The 26,586-nt window shown below is 43.8% G+C and overlaps 1 protein-coding gene across 2 annotated transcripts in view; it reads right to left on the bottom strand.

The window, feature by feature from the left end:
* The window catches only part of VEPH1 (ventricular zone expressed PH domain-containing 1), an 83,128-nt gene that overhangs the window by 5,557 nt on the left and 50,985 nt on the right, over window positions 1-26,586 (bottom strand). Inside the window, exons 9-11 of one of the 2 annotated variants that reach the window (XM_009333935.1) lie at window positions 22,670-22,809; window positions 18,564-18,698; window positions 13,017-13,134 (exon numbers count right to left, since the gene is read on the bottom strand). In XM_009333935.1, coding sequence (XP_009332210.1) covers window positions 13,017-13,134; window positions 18,564-18,698; window positions 22,670-22,809 — 393 coding nt within the window. The remainder of the gene's footprint in view (window positions 1-13,016; window positions 13,135-18,563; window positions 18,699-22,669; window positions 22,810-26,586) is intronic. The other variant, XM_009333936.1, reaches the window with a different exon arrangement.

Below are 26,586 nucleotides of genomic sequence, written 5' to 3'. Positions count from 1 at the left end.
GTGCAGTATTTTGGACAGGAATATTTTGAGGATATCACTCTCCATTAACCACAATAGCTTACTTGATTGCAGTAGCAGCCCTATGGAGAAGGAATTAATAGCCAGAAGTGGAATGTCCATGTGGGGCTGAGAGACTCGGCACCATCCCACTGGCACGAGCACCAACCTCTCATAGGTAATTCCAGCCCAGAAATGTGACTTTTTGCTGAGAAAGTGGTTGGTAAGTCCCAGGGCTTTGTCTCCCAGGCATGACCCTTCCCTTCCTCACCCTCCTGAGACACAACTCCTTCTTCCCTTGGAAAAGGGATGTGCTTATTATCAGCCCTCCCTTATCCAGTGTTTGAGCAATAACCTAGCCCTGCATTTTGTAGAGGTGACTCCCTGTTACATCTTTATTATCTTTTCTAGTTCTCTCTTCAGGAATATTTCAAAAGTCATTTAACATTAGCAATCCATTTTGTAAAAAATAATCCTTACAACAAACCCAGAGTTACTTACATCCTGTAAATCTCACAGCACTGACCGGTTGGGAATGTGATGTTTTCTACCACTTTTGCATTTCTAAAATGACACAATTTATTTTGACATCTGGACTGCCAAAGGCCAGAGCACTCACAGCTCAGCCCCCAGGGACCCAGTGTCCATCCTTCTCCCTCAGGAACAGTCAGGCTCTTTTCATCGTGTTACCCATTGAGAACATCAATGTTTTTACCATCTTGTGGCAAAATTAACTTACAAACTATTAGCATGTCATTGGCCAGCCTGTATCCTGGGTGGGAAGAGCTAAAACAGCATTTCTGCCACGCGTGCACGTAAATGCCGTCCTTGCTGAGCCTACTTTAAATACAAGGTGGGTAATTCTGCCCAAGCCAAAGACAAGGAAGGAGGAGAAGGAGAGACACAAAAGCTTCTGTCCCCCATGATGACCTCTGCTACAGCACGTTACCCAAGAATAATCTAAAATGTAATTAAAAATACATAGTGTACAGTATAGAGTTCAATAACTGTAATGACTGTAATCGGCATGGAAGCAGAAATACAGGCACACTCAGCTACCTTACCTTCAGCTCAGCCACTTTCCAGTCTGTTCATCTTCTATAGTGGTCTGAAAAGTGGCTTCAATTTGCCTTAGAAAAATAACTTATGTTTGTCACTATAGATTTTCCTTCAATCAATTCCCTTAAAAATAAAAACCAAATAAAGTCTCTAGGAAAGGGGAAGAAGCCCTTTTTTTTCTCTTATTGCAAAATTATTGCTATATTTAAAATGACTTTCAGAAATCAAAGCACAGCATGAATATTGGGAAGCCTTGTACTTTCGTTTACAGCATGTTTATAAGGTTGTGGCCACCTCTACTGCCGGCCCTGTGACCATGGTGTTCACCTGTGATCAATATTCACTGGCACTTACCTTGGCTGGAAGCATGAGAGGTTTTGGGAGCTGGAAGAGTGTTCCCAAACCTTGCACGCAAAAATGAATTTTCCAGCACAAGAAAAGCCCTGCAACCAAGGGGATCACCATGGGCTTTAAACCACGACTGCAGAGCAACCTTGAGCCACTGCCCTTCACGCATGGAGCAAACAATTTAAAAATTCTCTAATACCACAGCTGGGTTTCTTTTTCCTTTCTCTTCTGTTTTTACACTGATAGACAGGACATGATGGATCAGATAGGCTGAAGAGCAGTCCAAGGCGTAAGCAGTCTGATAATGGATGTTTTTTGATGTGGTGTTTGACTTGGAGCCCTTCCCAGCATCTGTCAGATGGTCAGTTATCCTCTGGCTGGCCGTATTTGCATACCTTAGCATAAAAGTTTATCCAGTAATGCTTTTGCTTGAAAGTGTTTGCTATCGTTTGTGCATGAGCCTTTCAGAGCCCAAAACGCAGTAGGTTGGTGTGATGCTGAGGATGCAAGGTGAGCAGGGTGGCCAAGTGCAGCCACCAAAGGTAGCACCTGGGGTTTCAAAGGCTTTATAGCTTTTTGGATGCATACCTCTCTTCACTACCTCCTGTCTGGTAGAGGAAAAACAAACAATACAAATACAATGCATCAGATTTAGATAAGGAATGTGTTTTTTCCCCAGCTGTTCTGGTTTTGGCTGGGATAGAGTTAATTTTCTTCATAGTAGCTAGTATGGGGCTATGTTTTGGATTTGTGCTGGAAACAGTGTTGATAACACAGGGATGTTTTCATTATTGCTAAGCAGTGCTCACACAGAGTCAAGGCCTTTTCTGCTTCTCACACCACCCCACCAGCGAGTAGCATGGGAGTGCACAAGAAGCTGGGAGGGGACACAGCTGGGACAGCTGACCCCAACTGACCGCAGGGATATTCCATACCATGTGACGTCATGCTCAGCATATAAAGCTGGGGGAAGAAGAAGGAAGGGGGGGACATTCAGAGTGATGGCGTTTGTCTTCCCAAGTAACCGTTAGGCGTGATGGAGCCCTGCTTTCCTGGGGATGGCTGAACACCTGCCTGCCGATGGGAAGCAGTGAATGAATTCCTTGTTTTGCTTTGCTTGTGTGCGTGGCTTTTGCTTTACTTATTAAACTGTCTTTATCTCAACCCACGAGTTTTCTCACTTTGACTCTTCTGATTCTCTCCCCCATCTCACCAGGGGGGAGTGAGCGAGCAGCTGCGTGGTGCTTAGTTGCTGGCCGGGGTTAAACCACAACACCAGCATTGTTTATATTGGCAGGGAGGCAGGCTTTGGGGGTCTTCAGTGTGTACTATTTCAATTTCCTCAAGAAAGACTATAAATATTTCTGTCTCTGTAGATAGGGAGTTTTTGGAAGGAGATGGACTGAATGAAAAGGGGGATGGCCAGGTTTCAGCTTTGATGGGGAACTGCAGCTGTGATTTCCACGATAAAAACAGGTCACGCTCTGCTCCTCGCAGCCCACCGCATCCCTAGCTCGATGCAGCAGCTCTTTTCTGTATATTTTCATGCCAGCACCAATGTGTTACACCACCCAGCCTGGCACGGGACAAAGTAAAACAGATGCTTCCTTTCTCCCTGCATAATTTTTGTCACTGCGAAATCGCACAGATTTACAGGGAAGCTGGTTTGGGGCTGCACCCATGTCACAACGCGCTCTTTAATGGGACGGAGCCACATTTTACAGGGTGCTCCTTAAAAAAACTTCGCAATTGTGTTAAATATTGTTCTCAGAAGTACTACAGATACATGTTTTCACTTGTTTTAGAGATTTCCTCAACTGACAATCTTTTCTCCCCAGCCTTTCAGACAGGCGTGGCCGGAGTGGGGGTTGTTTTTAAATAAATATTCAGTTTATGTGAAAATCTTGGAAATGGGACCAAGAAAATGCAAAGCTGAGGGGATTTAAAGTTTTCCTTTGCCATAAGGATGTTATGACATGCAGCGATGTGGTGCTTCTGCAATAGCTCTTTGCTGAGGGCGGTCACTGGCAGCCTCTGTCCTGCCTCTGCACCCTGGTCTGCTGCTGAGGGTGTGCACAGGAACAACACTCAAAATGATGGATCTGGGGCTGGATATACTACATCTGGGGTGGGGCTTTTTAAACCCTCTGCTGAACGGGCTGTGCAGAGGGGGATGGAAAAGCCCACAGGGAATCTCCCTGCTCTATGGCAGGGAAAACTGAAACAGGGCAGACCAAAATGCCCAAACTCCATACATCCCTCTGCCTCCCTGAGGGGAGGCTTTCTGAAGCACTGGTCCAGGGCAGATGCTTTGTGAAGGAGTCTTGTGCCATGCGGTCTATGCTGAATTTACACTCATATAAAACACGTAGAATTAACTATGGATTAATCGATGGCAAAAAAATCCTGTATAGGCATGCTCCCCGTTTTCTAGACAAGAGAAACAATATCCTGTGGCAAAGCTCCCTAATAACAACTCACGCTGTTCAAACGGAGCAGAAAGCAGCTGAAATCCAGCTCATGCAGGTAACAAGATGCACACAAGATATCATCAAACACCACTGAACAAAAAAGTACTGGAGAAAATAATAATCCATTTTGAGCAAGGAAGAAGCTGGTTTTTTTTTCAGATAAATTTGTTTCTGCAAAAAAACTGGGTCCATCAGACTTGAGATGAGTCTTGGCTTTTTCACCCGAGCAGGACTGTGTGGTCATCTCTGCCCGTGGCTGCGCTGATGTCCTGTTAGAGGGGACACCATCTGCCAACAGCAGCTTCATGGGGGAAATGTACTGGGAACAGAAGGGCTGTTTTTCTTTCTAAACAGCTTTCTAAGGCTGCATCAGATATTATCTGGCATTTCTACAGCTGAGATTTGCTGGGATGCCCATAATGGTCATCCTTAAGAGTCATTCCTCTTTGGGAGCTGAGCAAAAGGACAATCCCATAGGGCCGGCAGCTTTCTAGCAGGTCTGAGTACAAGTCCTCATGCTCTTGTACCAGCTACTTCATCTTCTGGTGACTTTGTTCCCCATTTATAAAATCAGCATTATAATTTGTCAGATTTGTGAGAACAGATAAAAAGTTTTAAATTTTTATAATTAGTTTTAAACAGCATCTAAGCTGATATTTTGCTTATTGTGCAAATGTCTCATCAAATTTCTAACTTAATGATGTACAGGGTAATATCCCTGTCATTCCCATAATTTGCCATTCACATGTGCAGTTTCTTGGTGGAGGACGTTTTCTCACCATGAGAATATGCAGTTTGGTGTCAGGAAATTACCATCTCAGTGGCATGTGGGTGATAATAACAGGGCACGGCTCCATATCGTCTCCCAAGATGAAGTGTCAGAACCGCTATGATAAAGTCTACCCAGTGAGAGACAGAGAGCAAAAAGCTGTGAATCTGAGAAACTTAAACCAGCAGCACCAAGTAGCAAGCTTTCCTGGAGTGTGCATAAAAGAAAAAGGAGAGAACTTCACTTCAATAAAAAATGACAAAGAGAGGACAGGAAAAGAATTTTTACTCCTACATGATAACAATAAAGAATTCATAATGTGTACAATGACTTTCAGAGCATTACAGCTGTATAAACATCTAGATAGAGCAAACGAAGGACTTGCTATGAAAAGACAATTGCTCAGTGGTTGGGTGTTGTGCATCTGCCTGGCTGCTGGTCCCACAGGAATGGCTTTGATACCAATTCCAGTGCAGTAGGAACATGCTTTAACCTGAGCTAAGAAGGTGTAAAGCACAAAAAGTTCAGGACCAGAAGATACCAAGATGGTTGGTGGTCAGGAATGCAACATGAGAAAGGAAGTGAATGTGCAATTTTGGCCTAACGTGGATTTTTATGGTCAAAATCTTTCAAAAACAGGATTTACTAAAGAAATGCTGATCTCTCTTTAAGCACCCGGTGGCTGGAAGCAGTGCTAACAGAGCACTTCTCGTGTACATCCACAAAGAAGCCCATGGGGAATTCTGATGTCAGCTTCCAAAGTTGTCGTAATGAATCTGATGCCAGTATGTCTGAGGGTCTGATTAGAAGAAAAAGATTTATGAAAGATAGGAATGAAGCTCTTTTCCAATATTTTTCTAAGTTCTTTTGCTTATTTTCATTGCGGTTAACTTCACAGAATCACAGAATAATTCAGCTGGAAGGGGGCTCAAGGGGTCTCTCGTCCAACCTCCTGCTCAAAGCAAGGTCACCTATGGGGTCAGATTAGGTTGCTCATGAACTTATCCATCCAGGACTTGAAAATCTCAACAATATCTCTAGGCAAGCTGTTCCAATGCTTGATCATCCTCATGGTGGGAAAGCTTTCCTTTGTAGCCAGTCTGAACCTCTCTTGTTCCAATTTATGCCTGTTGCCTCTTGCCCTCCCACCACACACTACTGAAAAGAGCCTGGCTTTATCTTCTTGGTGATCTCCTTGTAGTTATGGACAGACTACTATGAGGTCCCCCTTGTGCTCTGCCTGCACCAGCCCTTGTTCCTCAGCCCCTCCTCACAGGGCAAGAGCTTCGGCCCCCAAACTTCTTGGTGGAGCCTGTCCCAATCCTTATTGGGACTTCACTCAGTCATCACTGTAGCCATTGAATGCCTGCTGTGTGCAAAGTAGGAGTAAGTGCATGGAGCTCTGTTAGCAAGGGGCGTCATGAGTAAATCTGTACTGCCTCAGAAATGCAGAGCTTTACTCTTCTGTCTGAACTCTTCCCAAAACCAAATTCAGCAGCTGGTGACCCCCACTGCTTTCCATGGCAGAGCAGGATTATATGAAAGAAGCATCTGCACTTCCAATGCAGTTAGAAGATTTTTTAAAAATGCAATCAGCAATGCAATTGGAGTGTGTACATTCCTTATACACATATTAATTATTGGAAGATTATGTCTAGTTTTGATTTCTTCACCTTGCCTGAATAAGGACAAATTAAAAGACTTCAGAAAAGTGATACAAGAATGATTTAAGACTTGATCTTCCATATGATTATTCATACCACGGGAAACTAATGAAGGGTATTCTCCTTAATTTGCCCAAGCAAAGATCAAAATGTGACATGATGAAGTCTACAAATAGAGATTTTCTGCACAGCAGGGAAGGGCATAATGTGATGCAGTGTTTAGAGATAGACTAGAAATAAACCCACATTTTAACAGTGTGGTTAAATTACCTGAGCAACAACTTAGGCATGTCATGGGTTCTCCTTCACTTGACTATTAAAAATCAGGTTTAGACATCTTTAGAAAAATATGCAAAAGTAATACTGATCAAAGAGAAAACATTTCTTTCATATAAGCATTATTGGACTAGATTCTTTGACTATTGTTTTATAGAAGGTCAAACTAGGTGATCACATCATCTCTGGGTTTGAAATCACTCTGTGTGGTGGTATACTGACATGTATGATGAGATCTTTAGCTTGAAAAAAAGAGTGAAAGGATTCAAGGGTTATATTTACTACGTATTTGTCATGACTTTTTTTTCTGCAGAACACAAAATAAAGCTAAAAATACTACCCAAACTCAGAATGAAGAATTATTTACTATAATTTCTATTGCTTCTTAAACCATCTCAATAGAGACACCAACTCCAAAATCAATTTAACCCTGAGTAGTACCCATTGATTTAAGTGTTCATTGGAATTTTTTTCTATTAATTGTGTCTTGCTTTCTTTGCAGAACTACAATGCATCAAGCTTTAAGTAGTTTGGGTACTGAATAAAAAGTAGAAAACCCTCTGAACTCTTCCAAGATGAACTATCAAGACAGATAAAACCCAAAGCATTAAGTCTCACATTTGCTGAAACACAAAATCATCCACAAAAATTCAGTCCAATCATGAATGATCTCAATGATAATAAACTGCTCTTAACTTGAAAGAATGGAATGTGTGGGTGGCAAGCAGACAAAGATAAATGCAATTAACCTAAGGGAATATGGATACAATCTCTCTCATTAATCATCACATTTGGTTTTGTTGAAAACGTGGAAAGGACACATTACTAAATGCCACTTTTTATAATTTTCACGCAAGCATTATAGCTGGGATATTTCAGTTCACTAGATAATCACCACTGTCAGCAAAAGATAAATGTATTCAGAAGTTAATATAGTGTAGGCTATTCTGAGTGAATTGCCTTTTTAAAGAGGAATTCATAAAACCCCCCTCAGTTTTACCTGAATCCTTGCCCATGAGCACAATGTCTTTTCTGCAGCCCACAGGGATTACTGCAATTTCTTTGTAAGCCTCCAGAATAGGGAATGTACTGCAATTCCCTCTCCGGCTATCAAGTGGTTTTACTGAAATTTTTTGTGCAAGAGCTTGTGAAGCCAACTGTCAATACAGGAGGTCATGTTGAAATAAAGCTTTTAAAGGCCAGCTTTTCCTAACAAGAGGCACACACTGCATTTACCAATATTTCAAATGCCTTGTATCTGTGCTTGAATGGTCATCATTTAAAAAACAAAATAGTGTAGCCTGGTTTTCCAGGCACTGAGACCAGCTACACTGTCAGGACACGTATGTATATTTGAGCAGATGAGTAGGATTTGTGCGAATGCTCTTCCTGGGTGGCAGGAAAAAACAATTTGGGATGATTTAACAGCACTTCTGGAAAAGTGTGGTTGTATAAGAGATGCTTTGCAATCAGAAGAATGCATGAGAAATATTCAAACTTTCTCTGGGTTAATTGCCACTTTGAGTGGCATTGCCTAAGCATAACTGCCTCTTTCCTCACAAACTCAGCCTCCAAGTGTAGTTCAGCTCTGAAAATCCTCCCAGCTACATCCAAAAAAACCATCATTGATCTGGTATCCTAAGGCAAGTTCGAGGCTTTAAGGCATAATGCTTTCCTAAGTCTGGAGGATAAATGGCATTTTGCAACATGGCATCCAAAAAATGCAACAAACCCCAACATTAACAAAAAACAAAAGACAATAATAGAAAAAGAATTTGCCAATGAATTCGTTCTTTAAGAAGAATTTGGTTGCTAAACAGCATTGCTGAGAGGGAGAAATTACTTTCTTGTCTCAAAAGTATTTGAGATTTCAAAGGGTCTGTCCCACTGTGGAATGAAAATAAAAGATGTTTTACAGCCTTTACATTTCTTACCAATTCAAGGAGACCTCTGAATCCTCTTTCTTGTCTCAGATCTTATAAACCCAAAAAGTGCCTGGAGTGTCTCCCACTCTGGTATGACTTTTCCCAGCTGCCACAGCTCTACATCACCAATACTAAGGTGAATTTGTCATTCACCTGCAGATTTTTATTCCATTGAGCACTATCTTCCACGTTCCTTTCCTACATCTGAGCTTTTTTATGATCCATACAATACTTTATTTTCTTGGTATTCTAAAGGCTTTTAGAGCTGAGAAGCAAATCATGATATTCACAATGTGCCTTTCTTATAAAATTTTCTTTCAACTGAGACAAAGAGAGTAATTGCTCATAAAAAGGACAGTTACAGTCCAAAAATATTTTGTGCCTAGTTCCTCCTGTTCCTGACCATCCTCAAAGGCATCCCTGAACTCTCAGCTCTGGCTCTAAAACAAAGGGTAAATGGTGATTTCATAAATGCTGACATTTATTAAGTTCTCCTACCTCCTCTCCTGGCCTATGGCAGCAGAGACAGCCCAGTGGCTGGGCTGGGAGGAGGACAGGCTGAAAACCTTTCTAAACAGGGGAGAGGCAGGCAGACCTGTGGGCAGTGATAGCCCTGCAAACTCCAGGCACCACCCTCAGTGCCTTCAGTGCTTGAGGAGGGAAAACCTTCTTCCAAACGTCCAGGCATCCTCCATGCTCTCGAGTACTCATCGTATTCGAGAAAAAGAAAGCAAAGTCTCAAGTTATTGCATCTGCTGAGAAAGTAGCATTTCACTTAACACCTTAGTACTGTATTTGCATTTTTTTCCATTGGGCTTTAGTTGACGTCATACAGATACAAGCTAGAAAAAAAGGTAAATCTAAAAAAAATTATTTGTTTTTCCACTCCTAGAAGAGGCAGTATAGTTTACAAGGGCCTATATAAGTACCAGCATACAGGAATGAAAGTCTAATTTGTACCCGGACCTGCTGGGCAAGCTTGATGAGGGCAGACGCCCCTCGCCCAGCTGGCCAAGTGCTCCCACACTCGCACATCTCCACGCAGAGCGGGTTTTGGCACTTCATGGGAAGAACAGAACTGCTGCACTGCCAGGTGGAAACCACTCAGGCTGGAGAGCAGAGCTTTGAATATATTAACCCCTTCCGTTGACCTCCGTGTGTAAACGGAGAACTGTATTTACACACTCAGGGAAGTGGGATCAGCACATGCATTTCATTGCAGCCTTTTCACAGCAACTAGGGGAAATGGTGAACCCTTGGGAGCGACGTGACCTTCTCCCTCATCTCTCTGGGATATTGCAACACCAAATCTACAACCTACAACACTGGGATGTGTTTTTTAACCAGCCTGAAACAATGATGAATAAGTGAGAGGCGGCATGCCAAACCCCCCCCTGCCGCAGGCACTCCACAGCAGCTGTTGCGCTCCCACTTCATGAAGACCATTAGTGTCAGGCAGAGTATACAGTTTACCCTACTCGAGATGCCAGTTCAAGTGCTCTGCAAACAGACTCAAGACCCTCTTGTCAGTACAGAGATGGTCCCCACTTTTGTAAGCTCTTGTACTAACCAAAGAGCACTGAAGAGCTCACTGGGAATGGCTGCCTGCTGTCACAGTCTTTTACTGCTGTTTGCCTTCAGTTCAGACCCATTTATCATAGAATCATAGAATAGTTTGAGTTGGAAGGGACCTCTAAACATCATCTAGTCTAACCCCCCTGCAATGAGCAGGGACATCATCAACTAGATCAGGTTGCTCAGAGCCCCGTCCAACCTGACCTTGAATGTTTCCAGCGATGGGGCATCCACCACCTCTCTGGGCAACCTGGGCCAGTGCTTCACCACCCTCAGCATAAAAAATTTCTTCCTTATATCTAGTCTACATCTACCCCCCTTTAGTTTAAAGCCATTCCCCCTTGTCCTGTCGCAACAGGCCCTGCCAGAAAGTTTGTCCCCATCTTTTTTATAAGCCCCCTTGAAGTACTGACAGGCTGCAATAAGGTCTCCCCGAAGCTGCCTCTTCCCTAGGTTGAAATCCCAACTCTCTCTCAGCCTTTCTTCATAGCAGAGGTGTTCCATCCCCCTGATCATTTTCGTGGCCCTCTTCTGGACCCGCTCCAACAGGTCCGTGTCTTTCCTGTGCTGAGGGCTCCTCTCATCCTTTCTTCATAGCAGAGGTGTTCCATCCCCCTGATCATTTTTGTGGCCCTCTTCTGGACCCGCTCCAACAGGTCCGTGTCTTTCTTATGCTGAGGGCTCCAGAGCTGGAGGCAGTACTCCAGGTGGAGTCTCACCAGAGCAGAGTAGAGGGGCAGAATCACCTCCCTCGACCTGCTGGCCACGCTTCTTTTGATGCAGCCCAGGATACGATTGGCCTTCTGGGCTGCGAGCGCACATTGCTGGCTCTGTTTGAAAATACCGGCTCTATACTCGTCGTACCAGTGGGGTCTGGATCCCAGTCCCAACACCATGCTCCTGGCAGCAGTGCTGCAGTGCTGTGCCACATGGACCTCCCCGCACTGTGTCCTGCTTCCAGCCCTTCTTAGACCTCTCCTTGGAGGACATGCTGCTTTGGCAGGAGAGCAACAGGGAAGCAAGGTGTCAGCTGTCCTTTGATGGCTCCAGACTAGTGTCATCAGCAAAACCCACGGCATCAATAAGGAAATGGTGCCTCATGTCACCCCCAAGGTTTGCCTTTGCCACCTTCATCTGGTCTGTTGGCTCTAATACAGCTGTCCTACCAGCATAATCAATAGCTTGCTACAAACACTCCCCTTTTTGGACTAGTTAAATGTCTTTGAAAATTCAAAACAAAGCTATTTCATTAACCTTTGAAATTTTAAGCAAGACAGACTCCTTCTCCTTGTAGCTTGACATACGTCTATCACTGATGTGGTGGACAAATCACAGCAAGACCATGGTACTGAGATGAAATTTCAGCTCAAAGCATGATTTCTTTTATGGTTGTTGAGTCCCACGAGAGCTGTGGAAGGAGGAAGATGGTCAAACAGCCCTGAAATGAGTATGGGCAGCCTGGCCTACAGCAGAGGCTGTGCCACTCTTGCAAGACTTACTAAATTCAGGGTTGATGAAATATAAAGAGATACTAGCTGTTAAAATAAATAGCTGAAACAGCCAATTATTCAAAGGCTTGCCCAAAATATGCAAAATTCTTGGCCAGGATTTTACAGAGTGGCTGTCATGGCTTGACTCCAGACAGCAACTAAGCACCACACAGCCGCTTGCTCACCCTCCCCTCCCTCGATGGGATGGGGGAGAGAATTGGAAGAGCAAAAGTAAGAAAACTCATGGGTTGAGATAAGAACATTTTAATACTTGAAAAATAATAACAACAACAACAACAATAATAATAAATTGTAATGGAAAGTAAAACAGCAAGAGAGAGAGAAAGAAAAAAAAAAAAGCAGGGAAAGGAAAAAAACAAGTGATGCAACCGCTCATCACCTGCCAACCGACGCCCAGTCAGTCCCCGAGGAGCAATCGCTGCCCCCTGGCCAACTCCCCCCAACTTATATATTGAGCATGATGTCATATGGTATGGAATATCCCTTTGGCCAGTTTGGGTCAGCTGTCCTGTCTATACTCCCTCCCAGCTTCTTGTGCACCTTCTCGCTGGCAGACAATGGGAAGCTGAAAAGTCCTTGACTTAGTATAAACACTGCTCAGCAACAACTAAAACATCAGTATGTTATCACATTATTCTCATGCTAAATCCAAAACACAGCTCTATACCAGCTACTAGGAAGAAAATTAACTCTATCTCAGCCAAAACCGGGACAGTGGCAAAAAACATCTAAGAAAAAGGCCATTCCTCCGAATTTCAGTATGCTGATCTAAAACACAGGGGTATCGGAAGGCTTCAAAAAAAAGGTCACTAGAATCTTTTACCTGAGAAAAAGTGTATTTTCCACTCACCCTGTTTTCTAATATAGCTGAAGTATTATGGCTGTTCTTAAGCATTGCCTTGTTCCTAAGACAACGCATACTATGGATTCAATTATATTAAAGCAAATAATTCTGAGAACAAAGAAGACATGAATCGGGTGTAGGGTCTAGGCCAATGTCCCCTGAAATGTGGCATCTGTGCAGTCTCCAGAGGACCTGGGACACAGTCCAGCGGATGCAGCTCCTTTATCTGGACACTGTAAGATGGGTGCAGATCCCTCCTACTCCCCAGGGGTTAGTAGTCATGCAGATTTATGAGTCTACGTTAATTTTGGATTGTATCCCTCTAAGCATATACCAAATAAGCTTTGTGCTTGACACTGTGTCTCACCAGAGATGCTGAAACGAGAGGAGTTTAATGGAGAATTCCAACTAAGATAGACACTGCCTGTGCTATGCTGGAAAGTTTGCTTTCCCTTTTCCCCACCCTCTGCCACCATCACCAGAGACACAGCGTTATCTGTGAGCTTTGCTCCATCCTCCACCCGCAACAGCTCCACCACCACGCATAGCCCACCAGCGACAAAGGCAGACCACTTACCTGTTGCCTTTTCGGGGTTATTGCACATGAAGCACTGCCAAGTTCCCGCTTCCTCGCTGTAGCCGAATAAATCAAAGAACCTCACTTCTTCCAGGTGCATCTGCACGTGGTCCAGGTCCTAGGCCAATAATGAGAAAAACCAAACTCACTCACAAGGTGAACCTTTAACAGCTCGTAGTCCAAAATCACAGAGAGATGCACAGTGGGCACCGACGAGTGTCCTCTTCCATGTGTCTCCTGTGGGCAAACAACCTGCCAGGGCGAACGTGCTAAGCAGGACGTATCTCTCTCTATCATCAGTAGCAGCTTATATATATATATATATATGTCTGTAGGAGGCAGAGGACTGGTCTGGGGTTTTTTTTTGCCTCTTCAACACTGCTGCCAGCAGTGTGCTCAGCAGTCCTGCCCAGCATGTTTCCCACCAGCTGAACCACCTCGATTACCTCCAGCCCTCTCTCATGATTTTTTTCAATGCTCTACAAGGTAGTGGTCTCTGCTAACAGACTACAGTGCTGGGGACTTCCTCCTGTGCAACCGGATCCCCCATCAGAGCAAGAGTTAGTGGCTGGGGACCACTTTATTTTTATTTTTTCTTTTTTTAAAGAAAGAATAGAGGCTCTGAACTCAGCCGCCTGTGAGAAGCACCAACACAAATGTTTAATGTGAATGTTAATAGGAACATTTCAAAAAACCCAGCAACAACAGGGCTGATTTATCTCACACAAAACACACCCAGGTAAATGTGATGTTATTCTGCCTGTGACAAGCCAGTGAAGTAAGGATTATGCATCTGCAAAGTAAACTGAATGTCTGACTTGATCAAAGAAACCTACAAAAAGCATACTTGCAGCTTCAAGTATGAGAAAAGCCAGAGGGTACTGTTTTTGAGGCAATTAGTAACACTGTATAATTCAGTGTATTTTAAACCCTGTTATTTAATTTTAAAACAGATTGTGATCTCCCACTTAAGCAAATGTTGGTGTTAAATAACAGCAATCAAGTTACTCACTGCAAACAGAAAGGGAATTGCCAGGACCGCTCAGAAAACACTCCTATTAATTTGCGTGGGGTCTTCACAGATCTGCCACACCGCATGCAGCAGCCCAAAGAAAACGCAGATTTATGCAGTCCGTGGGGAAAATACCATCCCTTGCCAGGGACATTAGTTCAATGCACTGAACAAGGCTGTGCAAAGGATGGAGTTGTTTGATTCGGGCCTTTTCAGACAAGCTTTAGCAAAGGAGAGGGAGCAGGAGGCTGGCTGGCTCAAGAAGACCCAGCAGCACAGTTTCTCTCCTCCTCAGCCTCTTTCAACCTGGAAAATGGCCAGGAAATGTCTGTTTTCACAAGACGTGAAACACCTGAGACCACTTCAGACCTCTGGCCATCACCCTGGATAACAAGCTCAGCTGAGCCAAACGTCAAGTTTTAACTTAACAGGGGATCTCAGGTGCCCCCACCCTCTGCACGCTGGAGGCCATCTCCTGATGGATTTTAGGCTGTCTGGAAGAAGGATGGCCAAGGCAGAGTGGGGAGCACGACTCACATCACCTGAGAAGCTCCAAACGACAAAGGTTTTCTTCCCTTTCCAGCGGGAACATGCATAGAAATGGGCTTCACAACACATGGGAAGACAATGATCACAGGACAAAGGTCCCGGACACACGTTGGCTTTGTTTCCAAGAGGGTGCTGCAGGGCAGCAGCCCCACAGCCCAGCTCTTCTCTCCATCCTCACATGGGAGATAAGCAGCCAGGCTGCAGCAGAGGGATCCCCTGCACTCCCTGGCTGCCTTGGTGGGCTCCCTCGTAACGCTCAGCTGTGCAATTCCTTATGCCTTATGTGCCTGCTCGCCGGGGTCAGGGCTGCATCTGTACCTCTGCACAGTCGGCTGCTGGGCTGCCCTGCCCCAGCAAGCTAAAACTGGCTTATACTGGGGATCACAGGTAAAACTTGATTATTTTGCTCTGTAATTGCTCTTTATACATTGCTGATGTTCTTATTTTCCTCCAAAGAGGAATTCTATACATTCGAGGAATTTAGCTGGCTGTTTTGCTGTGTAGCAGGAGCACTGTGCAGCTTCTCTCTGTATTTCTCCTGCCGGTCCGTGTGTAGTGGATCTGACAGTCTGAGGCTCCCTGCCTCCTTTCAGATACTTCATGCATGGTGTGGTATCCTGAGCAGACGCCTCCCTAGGCAGGAGAGCCGAGTCCTCAGGAGGGACAGACGACACCAGCTCCCTGGGGTCTCCTCCCTGCTGTGGGCTCCTGATGGAAGGGCAGATGCCCCTGCAAGCAGGGGATGGCAGGGCAGAGCATGGCCAGCAATGCGCCCTGCCCCAATGTGCCCTGATCCTCCTCCTGCTATGGCATCTGGGAGGACACAGAATGGGCAAAATAACGTTGGCTCTGCTCTCAGTGCATCTGTGCAGGACATTATAAGGGCACGTGGATCATGCTGAACAAAAAGCCTAGGAGCTTCTCCATCCTGTGAAAAATCTTTTAGTGGCTGCAATGAGCCAAGTCTAGACTGCGAGAGAACAAGTATGACTGAAATATCAACACATCAGTCTTTCTTTTCCACCCTGTACTCTAGTATGCTTGAAATAATCTGCAATAAGCCACTTATTTCAGGAGGGGAAGCACAGGGGAAAAGCCTAATTGGAGAGGAGAGATTTATCTCATCCCCATGCTCCATCATCTTGAAAACTTCAGTGACTCCACTGTGAAAACGTGGTGCTTTTTTCTATTGCATAAACTGAGATAGCAAACAAAGGAAATGGAAGAACAGAACTAACAATGGCTTAAAAATGTTAATTATTCTCTTGCAATGCTGCTCAACAAAAGAGTCTCTTAAGGCATCACATGGGGCTCATAAAGTAGTCACCATCTCACTCTTCTGACACAGCATGAGTCAACACAAAGAATTCAGCAACGAGCTCAAAACCGGCTTAGTTTTTGTAATGTGGCCTGCGTGTACTTTGATAAAGAACTATGAAGCAACCAAACGGAAATCTGTAAGGTTGTACATCTGGAAATGCTTTACTTCTGGCACATCTTAAGCCGTGTTGTATAAATATTTTTTGTGGCATGAACAGGCTGCCCAGTGAAACATGACATGCTTTCTGTAAGCCAGGTATTCGCTGCAATTCCTTGCACGTGCATCCTGGGCCAAATTCAGAAATCGCTTACAGTGATGTAAATCTGAAACTATTTCTCAGAATTTACTCTGGAATAAATCATTGATGTAACAGGTTTTTCTCCGGGTTTGCAAAATGCTTTAGAATACATATTGAAAAAAAGTCTAAATTCATTTACTCCGGATTAGCCACAGGGTCACAGGGCAAAAGCAGAGCAATTGCAGAGCAGGGTTGCAGCACCGACTCCGCTGTGGTTCCTGTTGGCTGATGGGGGTCAGACCTTCCCCATGTGCTCACAGCACAGAAATTCCTCAGTTCTGATAAAGCATTCAGACATTGCTGTCACACGATGCATAAAACAATATAAAATATAATACAGGATGCTGATGCTGCATTTATATCAACAGATTTCAAAATATTTTAAATTAAAAGTGCTATGCTTATTGAAACAACCACACACCCATAATTTTGCTCCTGCACTACTGGCAGAGGAATAATATTAACAACTACAATAATTTTGTGAAATCATTCACAATATTTGAAGTTCTATTAGCAATGGGAAGAACTTCTGAAACAAAAATTTCAGATTACTGCAGAAGCTTAGTCTGTCAAGCAAAGTAAGGACCCGGTCATGCCGGGAATGCTCCGGCTAGAATTTTTTTGGGAATGTAAAAGCTAAAGGAAACCTTCCTTACGGCAGGCCTAGGTCTTGCTCCCAGAAAACTCAATGGGACTTTTCTCAGTAAACTGAATGGAAATTGCACTAGAAACAAACTCACGTTTGTATTAATAAGCAAAACCAAAACTGAGAAAGTAAATCCAGCAGCATACTGCAGAGACCAAGACTGAATATTCAAAGTCTTTTACCATTTCAGATGCATTACATCTGCCTGACTGTCTTCAGCCTCCGAAGGCTGTTAGGCAATCTGCAGCTCCCGGAGTTTCCAAACTTCAATTCACTGCTTAATTCATTAAATCAGTGAAGATCAGCATCTCATTTTCCAGCTCTGCTATCTTGGGAACTCAAAGATACTCTTACTGTCATGGAGTGATGAAAGTTCCCAAAATAGGCCAAATGCTAGTATCTGAGCAGTAGTACGATTATGCAACCGATGCGCTGGAGACTAATCACGTTTCTAGGGTGTTGGACATGTTTTGTAGACTTTGTGTGCATGATGCACTACATCCAATCCTATGCATGAAGGCATGCTCTTCCCTAAGCTCTTTATTCACCCCAAACTCTTTTACACTCCACCAGCTCTGACTTTCGACTAGTAGATCTTGGCACGAACTCAAGTTAAGCCAGTATTGAACAGAAAAGCAATTCTAATACCTTTGGATAAGTCAGGCTAGGATTTCAATAGCCGCTAAAAAACTTAGTGCAAGCTCCACTATGTCTAAGTAAAACTGGCCCATAAGATGGGTCTCAGATGTGAGGATCCCCTACTCCTCTTACAAGCCCCAGCAGGAGTTCTCACTTCAATACAACATTATCTTGGGGGTTCAGAACTTGTTTCTAACAAAACTCCTGTTTTTAAATCAGTGATAACCTTAGTAAATTAATCTTATTCAATCAGACATATTCATGTGTACAATATTCTGAGAGAGAGTATTTTAAAATCATGTTTGACAATTCATTCCATCCAATTGAGCTGGATGGAGATGTTCAGGAATAAACAGGTATTTGTTTTACAATCCTACAGCATCCTTTTCCAAGAAGCCCGATTAGTAGCTTTGAAATAGCATTCGCTAAAATCCCGGAGACAGTAAACAGCTTTGAAAGTGTAATCTTTTAAACTGATGGGGGTAACTAGTAGTGCATGTGCAAATGATCATTTCCATAAAATCCAAGTCTGTGTTTAACTAGGTGAATTTCCAAGTGGCTGCCAAACAGTCCATAGTGGCAGCTAATCTGAATCTAGAGTTTGAAACTGCGAGCAGGAAAAAAATCCATATGTAGCATCACTAGTTTTCATCACGTCGGGAACAATCCACATGAAGCATGCAGGAGGGGGTGGAGAACAAGCCTGGAGACCTTTCAAAGCACAGTACAAAACAACACTGTGGACCCTCTGTGGAGGTTGAAAATATAATGGCTGGTGAACATTTTTCAACATCCCCATAAGCTGAGTGCTTCATATAACAGGGAGGTCAGAGGCACGCACTATGGATCACCATATGGCCATCCAGAAGAAGAGGACTTGGCATGGCAGTAAGTGCAAATGGTCAGAAGACAACAGAGCTAAGGCAAAGAAGGGGAAGGGGCAGGGAAAGGGGTTTTGTTTTTCACGATTTGAGCACAGCAAAGACTTGCTGTAGCTGTTGTAAAGGTCTTTGTACAGCTGTTCTAAAAGTCAGGGCAAAGTTCTTCTACTATTTTTTTTTCTGAGAAAAAAAAAAGCTTACCTTTTGGTGTGGAAATGTAGACTGGATCATGGCAGTTTCAAAACTGTGCGTCCCCTTGAGCTGTGTCTTCTCCCACAGGGCCTTGAGGACTTGCACAGAATTACTCTGTATGGACAAAGGTTCTGCAAACAAGCTCTGAAGAAAATGTTGAAAACAGGATTTCAAACATTTTTACTTGGCCGTTAACAAAAAGCATCTTGCTCTTACAGTAGGACAGCCATGCGAATAACCAGGGACTAGTTCATTTCTTTGTAAGGAGTTACGATGGATCAATATGCACACAGTTAGATAAGTCCTCAAATATTTCATTTCCTTTGGGTTTTTTTTTATTGTACATTACATGTCTTTAAGGTCTGTGGCTCACCAAAGATTATCTATCAACTACCACTACGCATAGCAACTTGCATGTCATTTTTGTATTGAAATGCTAGTTTATCAAAATGTTAGCAGCCCTGGCCTCTGTGAACCAGGTGTAGATCTCAGTGACATACATCTTTTTGGAAAATGCATGTGTTTGAAGCATTTATCTGTTGAGATGCTTAGCACCGCTGCAGGTTTGTATATGTTTATTTGGGCCTGACTGCAGCTCTTGGTCCTTGTGCGGGGAAGAGTAACAGTGCAGCGTTTGCGACTGCGCTGAAGAGACGGTGGGATGAAATGCAAGAGAAAAAAACTCCACAGAACATGTTCAACACACATTTTGCTGGCAGTGTACAGGAATTTTCATCCCCTGAACATTCACAAAACAGGATGAAACCTGCGTGGGGTTGGGTGCTCTCACCTCCAAAGCTCCCTATTTCAAAGGACACCAAGGATACAACCTTATGCTGCCTTGAATTATTCTAGTATTTCAACAGTGTTAAGTATTTCATTGTATAAACTGCACACGGCCAATCTCACAAGAACACTACTGCAGCTGAGACAGCTTAGCATTTCTGACTCTACTATATCTGCTACATGATCTTGTAATTAAAAAATGCATTTGCATGCAGGAGCCAAGTTAAGAGTGCACAAGCAAATCTGATTTTCCATGTTTCAAGTATTTGATTTCGCAATATGAACATTGTCCTTTTAACGTAGGTTTCCTGGATGGACGTTCCTTCTTCTCTTTCTAAGCAGAAACCCAACAATCCTAATCTTACTGTCTGGCATCCAACTGACAGACACACTTTAGTAAGACGCAACCAGGAATTTTTATTGTGGCTGAGGCAATGCATTTTTTTCCAGCTACGCTGTCAGAAACAGCCAGATCATTTTGTCCAAATTAAAAGGGAGCAGCAGTCAGCTCCAGGCAGCCACTGGCACAAGAAAATGGCAGCCCAATTAGTTCGTGTTTGGCAAATTTATGAGCGACTCTAGGGAAGGTGTTAGAAAGGGACACGTCAGGCAGCCCCTTGCTCACTGGTGCTACCACAGCAGCGTGACGCTGTCCCGCCTGATGAGGGAAATTAAGCCGTAAATCATATAGCATTAGAGAATTATTTTAATGAATGAATCTGTGAAACTAAGCATCCTGCCTGTTGAATAAACTCTCTAACGTCACCCCTTATTCTAATTTTGTTCCTTTTGTTAATCGTCACTTAACTGTAAGACAATTTCTCAGATCTCCACTGACATACGCTTCTCTTCCTGCTGCCCTGCACTAATAATTTGCTGTTTCACAACTTCCATCCAAGGGTTCCAAAATGTGATATAACTATTCACTAATACTTTTAAAATTAAATAGAAAGCAGGGTCATGAAATTAAAAATCTGTTCAGGCGGCCTGACAAAACATGTCTCTTCTCGCTTTTCCTTTTGCAGAATGCCATGTCAAACAGAATATGGAGCGACTGGCAAAAAAGGAATAAAAATATGGTAACTGGTATTGAAATCTTCAGAAACCACTTTAGTTGCCTGTGAATCTATGACAGACCTGCTGAAAACTACATTTTTATCACCAGCCTTTTATTTAACTCATTATTAACACACTATAAATACATTTTATGTCAAATTTCTCTCTTGTACAATTTCACAGGCTTAAATAACATTATCCCAGGGCTGAATTTAGCGCCCTGTATTTAATTTAATAATAGTTATACATCCAGTATTTAAAAGCTTTAGGATTTTGAACAAAACAAAAACATAAATTATCTGATATTAAACACCATCCTGAGGCACAGCACGCTCGAACGCTCGGTGCAACACAAGAGGAACCTTTTTTCCCCATTAAAAAAAGCATATTAAGTGCGGTGTTTACAGCATGTTTGCAAAGACACAAACTAAACTGCATTGCTTCAAGCCTGGCCCCAGCAGCGCAGGGGGATTCTGCTGGGGGCTCCTTGGCACGGGAGCCCAGGGCCAGGGGTAGCATTAGCACAGCCGGAGCAAACTAGCAAGACTGTAGGGAATAAAAGCAAAGCTTCGGAAAGAGTAGCTGCAGTGCAACAAATGCAATTACCCAGCCCTGGGTGGGGAAAGCCACGGGAAACAGGGGGACCAGTGTTTGGGGGCAGCGTCCGAAGGCAGCAGGACCCAGCAGGGGCACGTGGAGATGGGGAAGGGGGGCAATGGGCACTTGAGTGCAGAGGAATGGGGAAGGAAAGTAATATTGCCCCTATGAGCTGGGAACTGTGCAAAGCTCAATAGTCCTGATAAAAGATGGAACCGGCAGGGCCAAATTCAGAGTAATGTGGGAAGGGGTTAAAGCAAGAGGTTTTTCAATGAAAAATGTATCATGAAAAGGCTAGGCACCAGGGATTAAAGGTGGATCAATGATTAAATTGTCAGTGCAACTGATTCAAACCATGAACCACAGACAGAGCAGAGGTCATTGTGTTAAAATCCAGAGGCAGAGGCAGCGAAGGCCGCGCAGCGGTGAGCGAGCCGTGCCAGCTCTGCCACCCGTCTCCTCTTTTCTTGTTTTTGTGCATTTTAGTACTTTTGTCCATATTTTTCAACATCTGTTTTCCTCTCATCAGGAATAAAATGATACATTCATAACATTATTTATTTATTCTCTCTAGGTCCTGTTAAAATTCAACCTCTTTCTTCAGGTTTTCATTTACAGAGTAATTCACCTCCTTTATTTTCAACCTTTCATATTGTCTTCTCACCCCTGTTTCTGCCTCTGCTCTTCTTTGCTTCCTTTTTTCTGCTCTGTCACTGTCCTCTCCTTCCCTGACCACCTCTCAGCTTGGCTCCTGACCATCATCATTCCTCATCTACAGCAAAGCCCCTGTCCCCACAAACAGCTCACACAAGCACCTCTGGAGCCATGTACTGAAGCACCCAAATACTCCTACTGACCTGCATTTTTTAAAAACATTTCTTGTATTTATTTCTAGGAGCAAACACAGGGAAGAGTGATTTGAGCTGTTAAATTCACAGCATAACTGGCCATGCATGTTTTAAATTTCAGATAAATGCTTTGTATTTCTAAGGTTGCATTAGGGTAGGATGAACTGTGGTGAGTGGCTCTGCATAGGTTAAGAAACTGAACCTTACTATTTTAACACAAAAGCCATCTATTTCATCTTGAAGTGTGAATGTAGGGTTTTCTCTTACAATTGCATGCTATTTGTAACCTATTAGGAAATTCCATGTATGTCCAAATACTGTGCTGTATTTGGAAACGGTATTAAACGTGAGAAAATAGCTTTAGGGTTGATAGGAGAACAGCACTGATCAGATTTGCAAATCCTGCTCAGAAAAAACTTCTGCAGTAAAAAAAAAAAAAAAATCACAGTGGGTGCTGCACCTCCACCTGCAGCCTTGGGGTTGATTCTGGTCTCCTACAAATCCACTGCAATGCTCCTGCTCATTTGAAAGGCACCTGGGACTTACTGGAAGTTTTGCCTGAATAAGGACAATAAAGTTTGGTCCCACTTTTTTATCCCCAGACTTTGTAATCTCTCCAGACAGTTTGAATTTGTTTCATTTAATAGAAATATAAAAACATATAAACTGCAAAATCACTTCAACCTACTATAATGACTTTCTGAGAAATCACAAGGGTCACAAAGCACTGTGGGTTAGAAGTGTATTTAAAGAGATTAACCATTAAAACATTTTTTCCAAGTACAAAGTTAACAATAGAGAGGTGCCACTAATTTGTATTACACACACCTGCTGAAAGAGGAACATGATATGGATCCACAGCGGAGGCTGCTGGCTGATGAGGGTAAAACTGGATTTACTGTACAGGCAGTAATGGCCCTTCAGAGGACAGCTGAAGAACAACTTTGCTACACAACTTCTAACAGTATCTAGAAATAAATATACAGAATATTAAAAACAATCACATAAAAGACAGAAACCTAACTGTCCATTACTAGTGTACGTGCAATCAAGCAGTGCAAGGGCATACATTTCCACTACGGGGATATCTCAGTCTGGGTCAACTCCTGCGGCATTCAGAAGGGCATTGCTGTGTCTAAGCCCTTAAATTAAACACAAGCCATCTGACGGGACTAGAGAAATTTAGTCTCCAGTGCTCTAAATCTTACATAATAATCATTTACTCCCAAATGCAAAAGGTGCAAGACAGTGCACGGTCAGGCTGTTTATCTTCTTTGTGCTTTCTCATGCATTCGGTACTGTTGTTTAGCTTATGGAACCAGACAGATCTGTCAAAACTGTGCATCACTTATTCTTATTTAAAGAGTCTGTTGGAAAAAACATCCCATATTAGGAAACAACCATATGGGGGCCTGACATCTGTGGGATCCTTGCCGAGACTTTGCGCAGCTGAAAGCTGGTGTCTGTAGGGGTGGAGGAGGGCAGAACGCAGCTCCCAGCCAGGGATGGGCTCATTCAGGCACTGGTAAAAGCTGCGGTACTTCCCCTCTTTGCAACGGATCCTCCAGAAGCCAAAAGATGCATAAATCGATTTACAACACTACTGTGCATGTAGCATGTTTGCTGTACAGGCCATCTTATAAATTCATCATCAGAAATACCACAGTTTCAAAGAAGAGCGTTAGCAAGTATTCACTGAGCCCTGCGACACAGTGGGGAGCCGATGTGCCAGGTCCTGCCCCGCACCATGAGGGCTCCCAGCTGCAGCCCCCCTCCCCGTCCACCCAGGAGCCCCAGCCCAAGCTCAGGCCTGCCTGAACCTGCCTGTGCAGAGATGTTCTAGCTACAGCCTGGCTTCTAGGGGCTCCAGGTTCTACAAACCCCGCTTCTCATCAAGCACATATGCTACAGGTCTGCCTGTCATATCCAATTTCCCACACGCCCCGGCGCCCACTCTCCCCCCCCACCCCCCGCCAGGCCAGGGTGCTGGAGCTTTTGCAGCCATTCACTGAGAGGCACAACAGACAAGGGACAGGAATCGTTGCTGCTGCCATGACTGCAAGGGACAACATGAGACAGTGACTTGCTCAAATCAGCAACCCAGTGCAAGAGCAGCTGCTGGCAGAACCTGCAGGCCATGACTGCTGGCGCAGCCACAGACTTCGCAGCAAAAAAACACAAGGAGAAGGAAAAGATGTGGAGCTCCAGGTCCAACAAGAGAAGGGACTGCAAATGCATACACAGTTACACACCGGGAAAGGTGGGATATGTCCGTTCACAGCTGTGACTCAGTGTCACTCACAGGCCCAGCTCCAGTGCACTACAGACAAAGCATGTCCAATTCTCACTACTCGGTCAAACACTGACCATTTATGCCATCTATGATCATGCCATCTGTTGATAAAAATCCCGCAGTGGTTACATGCAATCTGAAGGGTCCTTTGGGATCAACAGTGCAGTACAAAAGCTATATGCTACGTAGTGTTACCCGACTCTGAACTTCCCGCGCTGGTTTTAACTGGAAATGAAGCCCTTGAGATGCATGATTCTGCTTTTGCAAAATATTGACCTTGGACCCTCATTTTCTGTCTTTGGATGACTACTCATAATGATAACAGCATGTTAGGCATAACCTAATCAGACTTCTTTATTAACTTAAAATAGCGGTATCATTTTATAATTCCTTTGAACAGGACAAGTGGCTATCCAAGGTAAAAAGGCATGGAAAACGAAAGACGGAGATCCTCAGACGATGACCTTGATGCAAACACAGGGGAGAGCTGCACCCTCTTCACCCAGCTGGAGAGTTGAACTTGGAAGGGGAGGGGAACAACTGTCCCCACCAGCTGCTGCTGCTGCAGCTTGTTTCCCAGCTAAAGACAGAAATGATAGACAGACAGACAAGCTGCCTTGCACTTGCAGATCAGCCCGCTAGACTGATCCAGGCACAAAGCCACTGGTGCTCACCTCTTCTGTGGCCCTGTCCTGCCAGCACCTGCAGAGTCAAAGCCAAAGCATTTTCAAAGAGAACAGAGAGCACTGTAGGCTCCTGCAGAGTCGGCCAGCCAGGTCTCACCGTGCAGCGTCCACAAAATGAATCACGCAGTTGAGAAGGCTGACACAGGCCAGCTGTGCAGGGAGAATTACTCAGAGTCTCATGCTATCCTGGTGAGTCACTGTGCAGTGAAGGTGTAGGAATAAAATGCTGTAAGAAAATATTCTAACTAGGAAAATGAGTTGTAACTTTTTAGAAAATATGGCTAACGGGACACAGTTTAAATAGCACAGCCTTCTGGAGCTACTGACAATGAGAGCCAGCAACAAGGAAGGCTGATATCAGAAGGCAGCCTTTCTGTCCAACAGTAGACCATCTTGAAATACTTGTTGTTTTTAACATTTTTCATCTAATCAAGATGTGAAAGCGTAGGAGAGAAATGTAATAAATTCTGTATTCCACATAAAAACACAGCATATGAGGAATGAGTTTACCAGAGGTACAAAAGGATAGGTCCCTTGTTCAAAAGAATCAATGGATCAGATCGTCACTAAAAACGCAGAAAATTCAAAACTGGGATGTTGGAACCTGATGAAGATGATACAGAGAGGCCAGATGGCTGTTAGGCTGGGGGAAAAAACTTCAGAAGCTGGCAAGTGGAAACCACTTTATTATCCTTTGACAAAGCTGTTTGAATTTGCCGAGAAAAGGAAGTCACCAGTGTCAAGCTGGGACTGCAGAGCTCATTGAGACCCCACTGTAGCACAAGAGAAGAGATCTGAGATGTAAGGGCATGGGAAGATTAAAGTTAGACTCCACAAAAACCAGTAGAGTCACTACGCATACTGTGGGGAAACACACACAAGCCAAGACAATGCATAATATTTGGAAGTGAACACAAGAACCCAACCAGATTGTACCGACTGTAGAGAAAAGGATGACAACAGCACTCCTTCCGCAGAGGATCACTTACATGGTATAATCAGCAACATTACAGCAGATGAAGCTTGGATTATCTGGAAACCAATGGGGTGTTCATTAATCTTTAATCATAGGCAATGTGCATAAGCCAATATGGGGCCAGAAGGAGAAAGCAGAAGAAAAGCCACAGGCACCAGGAGGTCAGAGGGTCAGAACCAGGTGGTGAGCTTTCCTCCCAGACAGGGAGTTCATGAACTAAGTCAAAATGGTATGGAGCTGAACAGGACTACAAACATCATCCAGATCACTCCCCTCCAAAGACACAGGAGGAAGGACCTAGGCCAGCCCCAGCTCTCCTAAACCATGGGTGAGCCAACAAGAAAACCCATCCGTATTTGTCTCTCAGAGTGCATTTAGCAGAGGACAACTTTGAAGTTACTTCCTTTGTTCTGAGACAGCAATGGAAAGAGGAGCTGAAGTGGGGCCACTGCTCTTGGCTTCACCGAACATACCAAAAAAAGAGGCACACTCATTGGTGTTAGGAAATACGGCATCTTTCCTCTTATGAAGGCCTGAAAAAAATGAATATATTACAGGAGAATGTGGCCCTGAGGAAGGGAAGAATCCGCATGAAGTCGTGGCTTGATGTCAAGCATTGGGCATTTTTAGGATGCTCTTTGAAGAAGACAATATTGATTTGTGCACATTCACTAAATCCTGTGGAATATGGAAGTGCTGTCTAGGTCATGTCAATCGCCCGAGCACAAACACACAAAGACCTACAGTGGGACAGTATTAGAAGCGTGCATATGACTGTAAGCTTTCAGCA

Source organism: Pygoscelis adeliae, unplaced genomic scaffold, assembly GCF_000699105.1.
Source record: "Pygoscelis adeliae isolate BGI_AS28 unplaced genomic scaffold, ASM69910v1 Scaffold241, whole genome shotgun sequence".
Classification (NCBI taxonomy): Eukaryota; Metazoa; Chordata; class Aves; order Sphenisciformes; family Spheniscidae; genus Pygoscelis; species Pygoscelis adeliae.
This window is presented reverse-complemented; position numbering and strand designations above follow the sequence as displayed.